The 15,313-nt window shown below is 44.7% G+C and overlaps 2 protein-coding genes across 2 annotated transcripts; both read left to right on the forward strand.

Annotated features, from left to right (window-relative positions):
• Positions 1–840: 840 nt before the first annotated feature.
• LOC100843986 (inositol phosphorylceramide glucuronosyltransferase 1) lies at positions 841–7,712 on the forward strand. The gene is made up of 10 exons (XM_010237425.3): positions 841–1,227; positions 3,146–3,266; positions 3,406–3,591; positions 4,041–4,189; positions 5,301–5,408; positions 5,498–5,635; positions 5,731–5,871; positions 6,650–6,929; positions 7,002–7,125; positions 7,389–7,712. The coding sequence occupies exons 1-10, from the start codon at positions 994–996 to the stop codon at positions 7,513–7,515; spliced, it is 1,608 nt and encodes a 535-aa protein (XP_010235727.2). The 5' UTR covers positions 841–993; the 3' UTR covers positions 7,516–7,712.
• Positions 7,713–8,726: 1,014 nt separating this feature from the next.
• LOC100838321 (cryptochrome-1) lies at positions 8,727–13,654 on the forward strand. The gene is made up of 6 exons (XM_003575345.4): positions 8,727–9,072; positions 9,170–9,721; positions 9,968–10,189; positions 10,531–11,246; positions 12,225–12,818; positions 13,363–13,654. Exons 2-6 carry the CDS (start codon positions 9,406–9,408, stop codon positions 13,426–13,428), a joined length of 1,914 nt encoding a protein of 637 aa, XP_003575393.1. The 5' UTR covers positions 8,727–9,072; positions 9,170–9,405; the 3' UTR covers positions 13,429–13,654.
• The last annotated feature ends 1,659 nt before the right edge of the window (positions 13,655–15,313 follow it).

The following is a 15,313-nucleotide window of genomic DNA, read 5'->3' on the forward strand; positions in this document are numbered from 1 at the left end:
TTGTCTCTGGTATCCTAGTAGCCCTTTTTTTGTCCTCGTCGACTGAATCGTCAACGTAGGGAAATTTCTGTCATACTCCGTAGTTGAACTCGCGGAAGTTTGGAACCGACAAAGTGAACAAAGCATATCATGCTTCCCGTGATAGCTTTTCGTTTCAGGCCCAAGCCCAACCTGCTAACCCTACAAGGAAAGCTGCCTTGCTCTGACCAGCCCACTGGGGTAACATCCGGACACAAAGGACCAAGTCGGCCCAAAGGTGCCATCACGGGCCAATAGAAACTTCGTTATAGGCGATCGTCAACTTCGGAAAAAAAGAAAGAAAAAGAACTCCGACTGTCAAGCATGAATCATATTTTACGCTACGCCGGCTAATCTGTACAGTTCGTGTGATATCAAAAGAGAAGAACTTGACGAAAAAAGAACAAGCTGGCACAATCTAGTCCTGTGTTCTCCCAAGGAAGCTGAACACATAAGGAGACGAGCCTAGCTCACTTAGTTGGGAAAATGGATGTAAAGTTCCACTATTTGTCCTTTTGTCCTCCTGAATGCAAATTTAGATTTCTATTTCTATTTAAATATTTTCATTTTATATACTCCTATTTAAAAAAGCTGAACACATGAAACTAACAATGCAGACATGCAGTGCAGCCGTCCGATCTTTCCAGCCCGGCGCGGCGCCATGTGCCCTTTCTCTACCACGCCGCAGCCAACGAGATCCACCTGTCGACGCACGCTCTTGTAGAATCATCGCCGTCCGCTTTGGACTTCAACGGCCCACGAAAATTCCAAGCTCCGGACGCGCTGACAAACGAAGGAGACGAGGACGAGGGGCTCCGGCCTGCTGGAAACCGTCGTTACTAATTCCGCCGCCCCTCGGCTCTCCGCCGAATCGCCGCGCTCGGCGCCCCCCCCCCCCCACCACCCACAGCCTCTCTCGTCGAGACGCCCGCGGGAACCGAGCCGAGCCGATCCGGCCCTGCCCGGACGCCCGCGATGCGGTGGCTCTGGGCTGCCCTCCTCGCCGCGGCGGCCTTGCTGGCGGCCGCCGGCGGCGGGGTTGTTGCGGCGGAGGGGGCGGAGGAGGCATACGTGACGCTGCTCTACGGGGACGAGTTCGTCCTCGGCGTGCGCGTCCTCGGGAAGTCCATCCGCGACGCCGGCACCCGCCGCGACCTCGTCGTGCTCGTCTCCGACGGCGTCTCCGAGTACTCGCGGAAGCTCCTCCAGGTATGCGCGTGCGTGTGTAGTATAGTTGTCCAGTCAACAAATTCTGTCGAGTTGATATGAACTTGCGCGTCCACCGGTCCTGACGTCCTGTGTGTGGTTTGAAGTTGGGCTGCCAGAATAGCAATCTAGAAGTTAGAAGACGGGAGCTCGTAGTTTTTCAGTTCAAATTTAGTGGGAAGGCGTGTCTCTGTCTCTTAGTTCAGTTGTGCTTTACCATGATGTAGAATCAACAGTAAAGTGTGCCTTGGCAGTTAACGGGGAATGCATTCTATGTTTCTCTGCAACTGCAATATGTATACTGTTGTGTGAAGGGGAAGCGTCAGGGCTTGGAACAAACTTAGTGGAAATTTTGTTTGCTCAGTTTTGTTGTAGTCAGCGTGCTGAAAGGTCTCGATGAAACATGATGTTACAGGAAGAAAAGTTTGAATTGACACAAATAAGACCGTATGTCTGAGAATATATGCATAGAAAAAGGTATGGTTCTATTTGTGTCAATCCCAGGACAAACATAGGAGGTCACTTAGTACAACTGTTAAGAGGGACTATAGGATAGGAATCCATCCAATTTGTAACTTGCAAGAATTTATGGGATTATAGGTTCATGCTGTAGTTTGTGGCTGTAATGGCATGTCAATCTTATTTCTCCATAGTCCAATCTTCGATTACAGAAATTTAAGAAGCGCCTCCATGTTATCATAAACACTTACTTCAGCAGATTCTGCTCTGATTTGTTAAAATAATACTTGCCACCACTCAGTGCTCACACTTAACGATCCAGTTTTTAAGTTTATCTGCGTCTATGGCATGCCCTTCCAGTTTATAACGAGGACACTAGAGATTCAGAGGTTGTAGGGATAAGATACAGGAGGACGGGGTCCTCCTCTGCGCTTTGATGCGGTGATCGGTTGTTGAGAATGGTAGTGGTGAGTGGACAGATAAACTAGAGCGGTAGGACTGGGACTCTACCGCATCCAGGATTTTATTGTTATGCTACCACATCTTGAACTTTATCTGATGTTGGAGCACGGTCTCCGGCACCGTGGATGCTGAGCACCCCCTTTTCGGTTCGGTGGAGGGCGAGGTGATCGCTCCGGCGATCGCCGGCGTGGCGATAGACACGAAGAGTAAACGCGAGAGTTTTACCCAGGTTCGGGCCACCCGGAGGTGTAACACCCTACGTCCTGCTTTTTGTTATATTCACAAGTTTAAGAGTGTACAGATCGCCCGGGGGGTTCCCGGGCTGGCTACTTGGGTGAATACTACGATGTGTTCTAATTACTTGAGTCGGAACCCTTTTTTCGGGGGCATTGGTCCTCCTTTTATATGCAAGGGGATACCATAGGCGCCACGGTGTGCAGCGTGACACGTTAGCTAGACGCGTGTCACGCCCACACGAAATACAAATTTGTTCATCCACGCTGGACGCCATGCAACGCCCGTCCTACTGTATACGGTAGAAAAAGTAGCTCTTAGGGCGACCGTTCTAGCCTTGCTAAACAAGACTAGGCCTGCTGATAAGACTCCTGTCGGTGCATTAAATGCACTGCGCCCGCAGTCTTGTCCTGTCTTCACTGTTCTGCGGGTCCCGCTTGCATGCCCGAGCGCAGGTTGCCGGGGTGCACCCTCCTGGCTAGCGCATCCGCTAGTTGCCGGGTGGCGTTCCTATGACTTCCCGGGGTCGGGGTCCCCCGGAGCGCTCCGTACTTGGCTCCTAGTTTTGTCTTCACTGGGGGCCGTCCCCTTGAGGCAGGCTTCCCAGGCTCGTTACTTCCCGGGAGTCCTTCCTGATGTGGCCCCGTCAAAGGCGACCCACGCGTCCAGTATCAGTGGGACCCCGTGGGCCACTGGTACGACAATCTGTATTCACAAATCCTGTTGCTGACTAATATGTGCTTTCTTCATTTTTGTTATTTGGCAGGCTGATGGTTTTATAGTGAAGCATATAACTTTGCTGGCTAATCCTAATCAAGTGAGGCCAACAAGGTTTTGGGGTGTGTACACCAAATTAAAAATATTCAACATGACTAGCTACAAAAAAGGTGCAGTTGGATACTACTTTGATTTCAAGTGTTCTTTTCTTTGTTGGTCTAATTAGATACACGCTGTTCTGAAAAATTAACATTTTTATTATATTGTGAGGTCAACATTTCTCATAATGCATAATTTACTGTTGTCCAGTTGTCTACCTTGACGCTGACACCATTGTGGTGAAAAGTATTGAGGATCTTTTCAACTGTGGAAAGTTCTGTGCAAACTTGAAACATTCTGAGAGAATGAATTCTGGAGTAATGGTTGTTGAGCCATCTGAAACTCTTTTCAAGGATATGATGAACAAAGTTGACAGCTTACCTTCTTACACAGGAGGTAAGAACATTTCTGTACTTATCGTGCATGTTCTTCTTGGTGTTCTGTTTTTCTTTTTCGCTGAGCCAAGTTACTTGTAATCTCTTTCTCCTTTAATTGCAAATGGCCCTTGGTTCTTTACTGTTTACATCTATTTTCCCTTGCTCATGGTATGCCCAGGAAAATAGGTGTTCTTATTCATTAGCTGAGCTGAACAATTTGAAGAAAATGCTGTTTTTTAAATGAATATTTGTATTATTTGTGAATAGATTTTTGCATATTATGGGGAACTCTTTTCCGTTGGTGGATCATGCCATGGTCCAAACTTTCAGTTAATACACAGGGGCTGTTGATGCTGCATATGTATATTTGTAAAGTTGTGTTTGGTTTTGTCCTTTTCTTTCTACACCTGTATTTTTTTTATTTTAAATCTTTTGGCACTTATTTAGGATATTGATTTGTTCATGCAGGGGATCAAGGTTTTCTGAATTCGTATTATGCTGATTTTGCCAATTCTCGTGTTTATGATCCCAATAAACCTTCAACGCCTGAACCTGAGACACAACGCCTTTCCACATTGTATAATGCTGATGTCGGCCTTTACATGCTTGCCAACAAGGTTATACTCTCTGCATTGACTAACCAATCATCTATTCAAGCTGTATTCTCTACTCTCTACCCTGTATACTCATTTTATGGACCTTGATCCACGACAAGATAATCATGGTAGGGTAGAGCTCCAAAGGCCAAGGTAGGGTGCTCGCCTGAACAATCCAGTGACAGGGCTTGTCCCTGGATGTGAGGCTCTGAAGTTTTAGTTGTTCATTTGACTATTTCATTGCTTAACTGATAGTGAGTTCATGGTGTAACTTTTATAGGGAAGGATCTACTTGACCTCTAAGAATACAACCCCCACTTTCCTAACAAAACATATATTTATTTTCTTACTAGCAAGGAGCCAATCCATTGGTATGGAACCACAATAAGATTAGTCGAGATATCCCTTGAAGTACCATTTTCAATAATCATGCAAGTTCTGAAATGTAGAAAAAAAAACTGCAGTCATGCAGTCTGCTAAGTGACAAATGGGTCCACTGCTAGATTTTGCATAAATGACGGTCCTTGTGTTGCTTAATAAAACTAAATAAGATGGAAAAGTAGTACAGACAAGTATTTGATAAAAGCTACCAAAACTGATATGTCCGTACTCACTTTTAGAATATTGACTGGTAGGTTTGATATGATAAAAAATGAGGGGAACATATATTCTTCCACTATATTCTGGATATCTACTCATGTTTCAGATTTTAACTCAAACGTTTCAATATCATGTACTATACTATCATGAGATTTAGGACCCAAAACCCTTAAGGCCTTGTTTGGCACTAGTGTTTTTGTGGTGTTTTCTAGGGTATTATCCACTCCAAATTGAAAACCACTAGAAACCCCAAATGGGTGTTTGGTAGAAAGGGATTACAAGGAATTATCCCTAGTTTCCCCCACAAAACACTCCATTTTTGTACCAAACTAAAACACTTCTCATACTAATGTTTAAAAAAAACACTAGTGTTTTGGGTTTTTGAGAGTCGTGGGTGAACACCCAAACCCCTCAAATGACTAAAAAATACACTAATACCAAACAAGGCCTAAGCGTCCTTATTTTAATTTGTTGTCATATACCATCTACAGTCTGCTGATTATTTGTGAACCCCATCTTCTTACATCTTCAGTGGATGGTTGATGAGAAAGAACTTAGAGTTATTCACTACACACTTGGGCCTCTTAAGCCTTGGGACTGGTGGACAGCCTGGCTTGTTAAACCTGTAGCTGTATGGCAGGTAAACCTGTAGCTACTTCTCGCGTTATTTCAAGTGAAATGTTAAGCAGTAGCATGATATGAATGAATTTATGTTATTCCTTGTTGCAGAATGTGAGGCAAAATCTTGAAGAATCTCTCCCTGGAACTGGTGGAGGGAAAAACCCTCGTGATCAGCTGGTGGTCAAAATACTTTTCATTCTTCCCTTCTGCATGCTGTTATGTGGTTATTATGGATCATGTTTTCAGGTTAAAGTTTTTTTCTTGCTGAAAATATTTCCTTAATTTCATAGACAATTAGACATGTGCACTTAAAAGTTGTTGTCAATTTATGTTTTTGACAGACTAATAAGGAGCTATTGAGTATAAGAACTCTATGTGCTTTTGCTAGACAAGCTCGCTACAAATACAAGTCTGAAGAGGCACTTCCATCTTATTCAACAGTTGGAGGGGCTTCATCTTCCTTTGGTATATCAAATCAAAAGGTTGGTTCCCTTTCAGCTATAAATGGTGGATTATAATTGTTGCTATGAAATAAGTGCAGTTTAGTTTGTTTCTTCCTGACGCTAATTAAGCAATGTTCTATAGTCTATAAGATCCATTTTCGACATCATTGCTGTAAGAAAACATTTCAGCAATTTTTGCTAGACATTATTAAGTAGTAGCCCTTCACTTCAATACATCATTGGACCATTATGTAAATAATTTATGTATTCAAAGCCTCTAGAATGTTATAAATGGCAAGGCCTTGTCTCTTAAACAAAATATTCAGTTATCCATGTGGTGCAAAATCACAGGTTAAATCCTGATCTCGTGTAAATCTGATTTGACCCTATATTCGAAATGCATTTTTTTAGTTCAGAATGTTATAATTTCTTTTGAAACAAAACCATGGCTATATATCATGGTATACCTGCAAAATTTGGTGCAAAGTATGACCATATACGTTCTGTTAAGCAACCAAATTTGTGCAGTTTGAACAGTGAATAGTGTGTTATTCAAACTGTGAGAATTTGTGTTTTGTGTGTGAATGTATATGGTCATATGGTTACACCAAATTTGCAGTTGTACTTCTTATTGCATGATGTCCATGCATGATTTATTTTAAAAAACATCATAACTTATTGGAGTAGAGTAAATGCTAATAACTTATTGGAGATAGGCATTTTTTTGTGATTTCACGCAATCATAGTTCATGTTTTCTTGCTAATAGAATGAGTTCACATTCATGATAACAATTTGATGACTGCTTAATGCTTGCAGTTATCCAACGGAGCACATCTGAAGTTGCCTTCTTATTTCGGTCCAATCACTGTGCTAGTCTGTTTCATTTGTGCACTGATGGCGCTTGGGTCTGCATTTCTTGTTATTCCACGGCAAGTGATGCCATGGACCGGTTTGTTACTGATGTTTGAGTGGACGTTTGTGGTGTTCTTCTTGTTGTTTGGGAGTTTCCTTCGTTTTGTGTATAAACGGGGAAATTGTAGTGCAAATCATGTTGGGCATAGCAGTTTGGATTCATCAGAGAATCATGCTGTCACAGGTAAGGTTAGCTTATAAAAATTCATTTAAATTTGAAGTGTTCAAGCTAACGCAAGACCCGGTTGGTTTGCAGGCCATCAGCGGAATACATCTGACTGTGACAAAGATGCAGCTTTCTATTGGACAGGGATGGCTGTCATATCTACCATAGCACTATTATCACCAACCGTCCTGGGCATAACTGCAATTTTTGCAAAGTAAGATACTGTGTCTTGTTGTCTATTTTTCCTCACTTTAAAGGGAGTGACGGAAGAAGCTGTTTATAATTTAGGAATCCAGTCAGTCGTGCTTCCAACTCGTCAAAACTCTTAACGAGCTGCGATTCATGTCGGAACGTTTTCTGGAAATTGCTCCTGGACGTGACTAGTCTAAATCTTACATCTGAAATTGCAAGTTTGCAACTGTGCTGTTTTCTCATGTGTGTCTGTACTGTCTTAACAAATATCTTTTACTTTGGCAGGCTTGGGTTAATGGTAGCAGGTGGTGTGGTGCTGGCATCGTTCATGACGTATGCTTCGGAGCATCTAGCTATGTCGGCTTTTGTCAGGGGTCAAAGAGATGGTAGATCGAAACGCCCCGAGAGGTAGAAGCATCTTTTTTTGCGGCAGTCATTCCTTGTCCACGGTATTTAGTTTTTCACTAGTATTTTTTGTTCTGTATGCCCATGTTGTATCATATCTGTAAACGAAATATTCTTTATGATTCATTTAATAGAAAGTAAGTTACCAGGAACAATATTGTGATTCATTAAATAGAAACAGACAGCCACATTTTTTCTTGGAAATGAGCACGAATAGACTTTTGGCCCATAACCTTCGGCTTCGGCTCCAGTTTTTGGTGGAGGCCTTGATAGATTTTTCCCTCACGTGTTGGGTTCGGACATTTGTGCCCTTCTTGGCTGCAATTTTTGGTGAGGAGTAGTACATAGGAGTATCCATGTTCAGGTTCCTTCTCAGGGCAGTTGCAAATATAGATAACTTTTCGCCATTGGCCGTCAATGAAGTCATTAGGTACAGACACTTCTACCATTTTCCTTTAGAATTGTTTTTGGTGGGGCCCCTCAAGCTGAAAATCTTTGTTGAGCTTTCAAGATGATAAGATCTGGGTAGTCGCAGGGTACAGTAGTGCATGAGTAGCCCGTTTGTTCCAGCATGCACGAGTGACCTTGAAAAGCCTGCTCCGTCGGAAAGGGAAATTACCCCAAGTGGGTTGGGTTGCACCTTGGATATGCTCGATAGCTTTGGAAAGGCCAAAGCGCGAAGCACGGCCAAAACCTTTTCATCGGGACGCAGCGATCGTCGCCCATTTGCGTCGGCCGTCGCTAGCGGTTAACGTACACTCTCCCCTGCAACTACTCCTGGGTCACACGACTCACGCGCACGCACGGGGACCATGCGCGGAGCCACCTTCGATGACCACTTTGTCGTATGCTTCCATCCTGACCACATCCAGTACGGTACCGGTGACTGTAGGATTCACATCATCAAGTCCCATTCGTCGAGCCTTCTCGATAAATAAGATGATTTGTTTTGAAAGGAAAATAAATGAGATAATTGAGCGTGCCTGTTTATGAAATGAAGAACAGAAGAAGATCTATGTGTGGCAATCCGCTTTCCGTTCAGAAATACAAATAGTAGTACTACTCCGTACTAGTTTTCTTTTTTCTGTGAAGATTCAACGGACTCAAGCGAGGTGGTCAATCCTTGCGTTTTACTGGTGCCTCCGATCTGATCCAATCCGAATATGGCAACATGCTAGTGAAGTGCACTGCACTGCAGCTCTCGCGATCTGGGAGACCGAGGCGAGCTAGAATATCTGCTCTCTTGGTCCCCTCAAAGTAGCAAAATCACAACGATCAAGTGGCACGAAATCCATGAATGAAAACTTGCTAAATTAGGGGGTAGGAAAAGCGGATTCTAGAACCGACGCTAGCTCCCAAGCCGGTCCCCGGCGGTGAAATCTCTTGGGCATGGGCGGGTCCTGCCGACTGCTAGCTTCCTCCCGCCATGGGGATTGGGGGAGCCGACAAATACCGTAGTCATCCCTGAGATTCGCTGCTAAACGCGCCACGCCCATGCCGCTGGTACAGATTTGTAGTCCAGCTAAAGCGTGATCCTTCTCCCCTCGCCACAGGTTGCGATTCGGTTGGTGGCCTGCCCGTGCTCCCCCACCCGTCCTGATCCCTGAATCTTGTCGTATACCGGTGTGATTGCTTTGCTTCCCCCCCATCTCTTGTTGCAGGCCTCAGCTGGTCTCAGGCAGCCATCAAGATCCAGCATTTGTTGCCCCCTGATTTCGACGTGCCGCAACTTGCGAGGCCGCTTCTCTGGTGGTTTTATTGGGACGTGCAGTCGTCGTGTTCGACGTAATGCGCGCGGGAGGCTTCTGCACGCGGTGAGAACTGTCGGTGCTAGCTTTTCTCCGGCCGGTCATGGTGGCTTGAGGCTCGGGTTTGTCCGTCCCTGAACTCCTGAAGCATGGGCGGCTCGGAGAGGACCATTGTTTGGTTCAGGAGGGACCTCAGGATCGACGATAACCCGGCCTTGGCCGCCGCAGCGAGGGACGGCTCTGTGCTCCCTATCTTCATATGGTGCCCTGCCGACGAAGGGCAGTTCTATCCCGGACGGTGCTCCCGGTGGTGGCTCAAGGAGTCGCTTGCCCACCTTGGCAAGTCGTTGGAGGCGCTTGGGTGCCCGCTCCATCTGATCCGAGCTGAGGAGAGCTCTCTTGCCGCGCTTCTGCAGTGCGTTCATTCAATCGGCGCCACTAGAGTGGTTTATAATCATCTATATGGTACAGTTACATAACTTACATGCCCATGCTCTTATATCATTTATGGCAATTACATCTTCAGAAGATCGGCCAGTCACGTCATGTAGTTTCATTTTCAAAAGTTGGTAGTATACATGCTTTTAGTTGGAGACTCGATCGGAGCTATCCAATTGCTCTATTTCAGCACCAGTTGATTCACTGTTTGTTTTTCTTCTCATTCTGGTTATGCCCTTTTGATCTTATTTACTCTCACTTCCTAAACTCTAGACCCTGTTTCACTTGTGCGCGATGACAACGTCAAGAATGAGCTTTCGGTTCTTGGAATTTCTTTCGAGAGTTTCAACGGTGACCTTCTGTATCAGCCATGGGAAGTTTATGATGATAATGGGCATGCATTTACAACCTTCAATCTGTATTGGGAGCAGTGCTTGAAATTACCTATCGAGGTGTCGCCATCTCTTGCACCTTGGAGGTTGGTGCCAGTTCCAGGTAGCTTGTGGCTAATGGTCTAGCATCATCATTTTCATGCCTTGAACATTTGTGTAGTTTGTCATCTCCCTCCACATGTAGAAGATTAATCATTGCTTATTTCTTTCCATCTCTTGGGATGTAGCTTTGTTATCAATGTTAAGGAATTGGTTTCCTACTGTGTACTGGTATGTTATAACTCAAGAAGTACAATATTTAGATAAGTTGTCTACTTGAGACTCGAGAGCACTAAATGCTTCATCCACATGTTAATAGTAATTCGTGCTCCAACCCATGAATTCAGTTTCTAGCCTGTCAATATATAGCTGCTTTATGCGTAACATTTTCGTTTCAATTTTCAGGTATAGAGAATCTCCAAAGTTGTTCAATTGATGATCTAGGTCTTGAATCAAGTAAGGATGAGGAATCAAGCAATGCTTTGCTAAGCAGGGCCTGGTCTCCTGGCTGGCGCAACGCAGAAAAGACGCTAGAGGAGTTTGTGTGCCAAGGTCTTCAAGATTATTCAAAACATGGAATGAAGGTTGCGGGAGCTACAACCTCATTGCTTTCACCATATCTTCATTATGGTGAGTTGAGTGTAAGGAAAATTTATCAACTTGTCAGGATGCAACAAATCAAGTGGGAAAATGAGGGAAAATCTGAAGCTGGGGAGAGCATTAACTTGTTCTTGCAATCAGTTGGTCTTCGAGAATATTCACGTTACTTGTGTTTCAACTTCCCCTTCACACATGAAAGGTCGTTGCTGGGGAACTTGAAGCACTACCCATGGCAAGTAGATGAGGACAGGTTCAAGTCCTGGAGACAGGGAATGACCGGATACCCATTAGTAGATGCTGGCATGAGGGAGCTTTGGGCGACTGGGTGGACACATAATAGGATAAGAGTCATCGTTTCAAGCTTCGCTGTAAAATTCCTACTAATTCCATGGACCTGGGGGATGAAGTACTTTTGGGATGTGCTATTGGATGCTGATCTAGAAAGTGATATTCTTGGTTGGCAGTACATATCTGGGAGTTTGCCTGATGGCCATGAGCTCAGTCGTCTTGATAATCCTGAGGTATGCAATTATTAGATCGCAAATTTTAGTGCCATATCATATTTGAGCTACTTGATAAGTCTGAATAAGTACGCAAACGAGTTTATGGACAGAGTTTATGTTGGATTTTAAATTTAGGCACTTCTATTCGTGAAATGGTTCATAATGATGAGCTAATCCTCTTTTTAAAAATGAGTAGATGCGAGCCAAGATATTTTTTTGATGCTTGTGAAATTAAAGTTTCTGACTGGTTGACTATAGACTATACTCAATTTATCCTTCAATCAAATAATTTTGGAGAAAAAACAGCTCAGAGAAATGTTAACTAGTTAGTACTATGCCTAGGCAAACTTGACCTATCTTGGCTGTTGTTAAGAGCTGAGTTGGACCTTTGCACCAGCAGAATGTCCAATGGCTTTTTCCTAGATGCCACCCTAATATTTGTGGCTCATTATATCACTTGATGTTTCACTTGTCATACTCGCAGAGGGTGGCATAACATTAAATGGCAGATTCTGCAGTGACTTTCTACCAAAAATTCCAAAAAAAATTGGTCCGGTCAAGTTGTGCCATATGTTGAAACTACCATTGGTGCAGCTAGTTTATTTTTGTTTTGACCTATGACTATTTTGGTCTCTGACTTTCGGTTATCTACCCTCAGATCTATAATCAATTTTGTATAATTTACGTGTGTTTTATGTATCTCTGCAGACATGCATGAAACCTCATGACCTTTTTTACTTGATTTTGATATTTAGATTTGTTACAATGTATTATGGAGAACAACATACTCTGTATTATGTTTGTGTATTGCCATTGTTAACCTGTATTGAGACAAGTTCATACTTGTTTAGATTTTTATTTTCCTTGTGAGTTCTGTTGGTCATGTTGTTTGCATCTAGTTTTGGTAAATTTATATGCATCCAAGCATCATGTGACTTATCTGTCTCGAGAGATTTATCTTTTTCCTTTTGGGGCTTTCCTTGCATACAAAACTAGGTTCAAGGACAAAAGTACGACCCAGATGGGGAATATGTAAGAACTTGGATTCCGGAACTAGCTAGAATGCCCACAGAATGGATCCATCATCCCTGGGATGCACCGAGCTCTATACTACAAGTTGCTGGAGTTGAGCTAGGCTTTAACTATCCTAAGCCCATAGTAGAACTTCACACGGCTCGGGAGTGCTTGGATGATGCCATCTCCACAATGTGGCAATTGGATACAGCTGAAAAACTTGCAGAATTGGATGGTGAGGTTGTGGAAGATAACTTGAGTCATATCAAGAGTTTTGACATCCCAAAAGTTGTTTTGAAGGAACTATCTCCAAGTGCTCCTCCCATCGATCAAAGGGTGCCTTCTTCTAGTGGCAGGAATCACGAGTTACAGCCTAAGGCCTCAAAGACGGAAGATACAGGATCTATAGTGAACTCACTGATATCAAGAAAAAGATACAGTAGCGGGAGTGCCTTTGATGTCCCGTCTTGCTCATGTTCAGTTGAAGTGCGCTCCCAGAATCAGGATACTGGTTGTTCGTTAGTTGAGTCTTCAAGATATGTATCGCATAAAACAGAGAGAAACTGTGCTGATAAGGTAAGTCCTATTATAATATTTGGAAGGCAAGTGTTGCACAATAAGATCATATGAATTTAGCATCTTTTCTGACGACAGCTTATGTTATCCATACAAGACAGATGTGTGTTGCTTTAATTAGGCAAAAGTAGCGTACACAAATCATCTAGGTGCTTCACATGGGTAGTGTAAACTGCCCATCTCACACTTTCACTGCTTCTATATCAAATCTGGACATGGTCAATTCATATGTGCGTAGTGTCATTTCATGCTTTATTTCTAGGTGAAACTATGTGCTTCTTTCTAGAGTGAAATACTGGAATACTAGCATCTTCTAAGTAGTAGATGTTGCTCGGTAGTCAGAAAACCTTTATTGCAGAATGTTGACCAAAGACCTTCCTCTTACATCTGTTGGGCATTTCTCAAGATATTTTTGTATCATCCACCATAAGCACATAGTGTGATAATGAAACCATACATCCTATTCTGACTCTGAGTAACATTTTGTTATTTACGAGATGGTATTTTGATTCTTCTTGGCATCCAAACCAATGCGTTTTTGCAGGCAGAAGATGACGACAGTGCAGATAGTGGTACAAGCATCTCAAGACCATCCAAGAAACCTGCTTAGCCGTGCTGCCGGAGAAAGGAGGAAGACTGCTACTGGTCCATGGGGTTGAAGAAGCGCAACACACGAGATCATCCCGTATAATTTTGTGCATTTTGTTATGTTTTTTTGCCAAAGCCATTATGTCATACGGCGTATATAATTAGTTAAGCACTGGGGTGATCTTAGAGTACCTTTGTTGCAATATGAGGCAATATCTATTCAGAGTTTCAGTTTCTTCCTCCTTTTCTGCTTGTGCTTATGCTTGTTATGGTGATTTGGATGACAATATGTTCCCTGGGGATGGGATTGCGATGTACATTCTTCAGGCCTGCAGGTCGGTTCTGCCGTTCAGGGCTGTTTCATCATCTCCTTGTGCCATTTACACTCATGTTGTGCAATCTTTCCGGGAAGCAATCAGCATAGTTTTCATCAGGATTCCAACATTTTTCATTCCGGCCTTCCAGAAATTTATGAATAAATGTAAGCAACACGCTGGGAGAATGGAAGCTGTGCCAGAAACTTGTGAACACACTACAGAAACGTCCTTGGGCAATTGGACTCGCAGCAGCGGAGGGCGGAGCACGTCGTCGCCGGAGAAGCCCCGTGGGAAAATACTACCAGGATGCAAACGAACCATTTCTTGCCAGGCCAGCCCAAGGACTTATATCTGGAAAAATGCACAGCCCAGACTTGGGGGCTGTTTGGACCAGCCATACCAAAATTGGCACGCCAACGATTTGGGAAGAATTTCGCTGCCACGGTCTCGTGCCGGCGTAGAAACATAAAGAGGTTAAAAAAAATGATGTGGCTTCGATTTTCTGGTGAATCGAATATTTGGCAGGGCGAGACGCAGCTGCAATCCAAACAGCCCCTTAATTCGTGCCGGCCCCATCTCAAAAAAAAAATCGTGCCGGCCCGGTGACCGATTCCCCGTTGCTGTTTTTATAGAGAGTAAAAGACATTTCCGGTCACTGAACTTGGAGGCGGTGTCCAATTTAGTCATCGAAGTTGCAAACTGCCCGTTTTAATCCTCGAACTTGCATTATATGTCCACATACAATCCTTATACGGTATTCTACATATTCTGACAAACTGGACCCAGCTGTCAGGCCCACTTTGCTGACTGAGCAGACCGTTGTTTTTTCAAGGAACCCCCTGCGTCAGTATATTTTACACTCGCGGTCCCCTTTTTCTTTTACCTGGAGTACTTGTGCAGGAACACCCAAATGTACAGGACCTCGGCGAGGAGCTCGATGGCAAAGAGCATGGTGATGATGGCGATGTTGCGGATGGTGGTGCACTTCTGCTTGGTCGGCACCTGTTGCGCCTATGCAGCGTCGCGCCCGGTGGGATACCGGAATATCCGGCGACGACCGCCTCTGCAGACTGCAGCGCCACCTCCGTCGTGGTCGGCCTCTGCGAGTGCGGCGGCGGCGGCAGATGCACGGCGGCGAGGCCTTCTCGAAGAAGCTCGGTTCAGAGAACCGAAAACGGGCCGGGTGCTCGGACGCCGACCGCCTGAGCTCGTCTCCACGGGTGACGACGAGCTCCTTCCGCCCCTCCCCGTCATCCTCGTCGGCGTCGGCGCAATGTGGCAGCGCAGAGAGCCCCAAGAGCCGAGCGACGACGCTTGGCGACCAGCGCTCGTGGCTGCCCATCCCCGGTGACGGCGGCGCCGCCCTTGCAGGAGACGATGTCCTGATGTCCCACGGACGCAGCTTCCCTCGGGCATCCACCTCCACCTTTCCTTGAGGTCCAGTGGCGGCAGCTGCAGCGACCATGCATCATCAGAAACCCAACAGGTTCTGCGAGAAGAAAAGCAAACTCCAGATGGTGTTGCTGCCCGGGCAGTTGCCTATATGGTGCAGAGCTCCTGCCCAGCTCCCACACGACGTGCCATTGCCGG

Source organism: Brachypodium distachyon, chromosome 3, assembly GCF_000005505.3.
Source record: "Brachypodium distachyon strain Bd21 chromosome 3, Brachypodium_distachyon_v3.0, whole genome shotgun sequence".
Classification (NCBI taxonomy): domain Eukaryota; kingdom Viridiplantae; phylum Streptophyta; class Magnoliopsida; order Poales; family Poaceae; genus Brachypodium; species Brachypodium distachyon.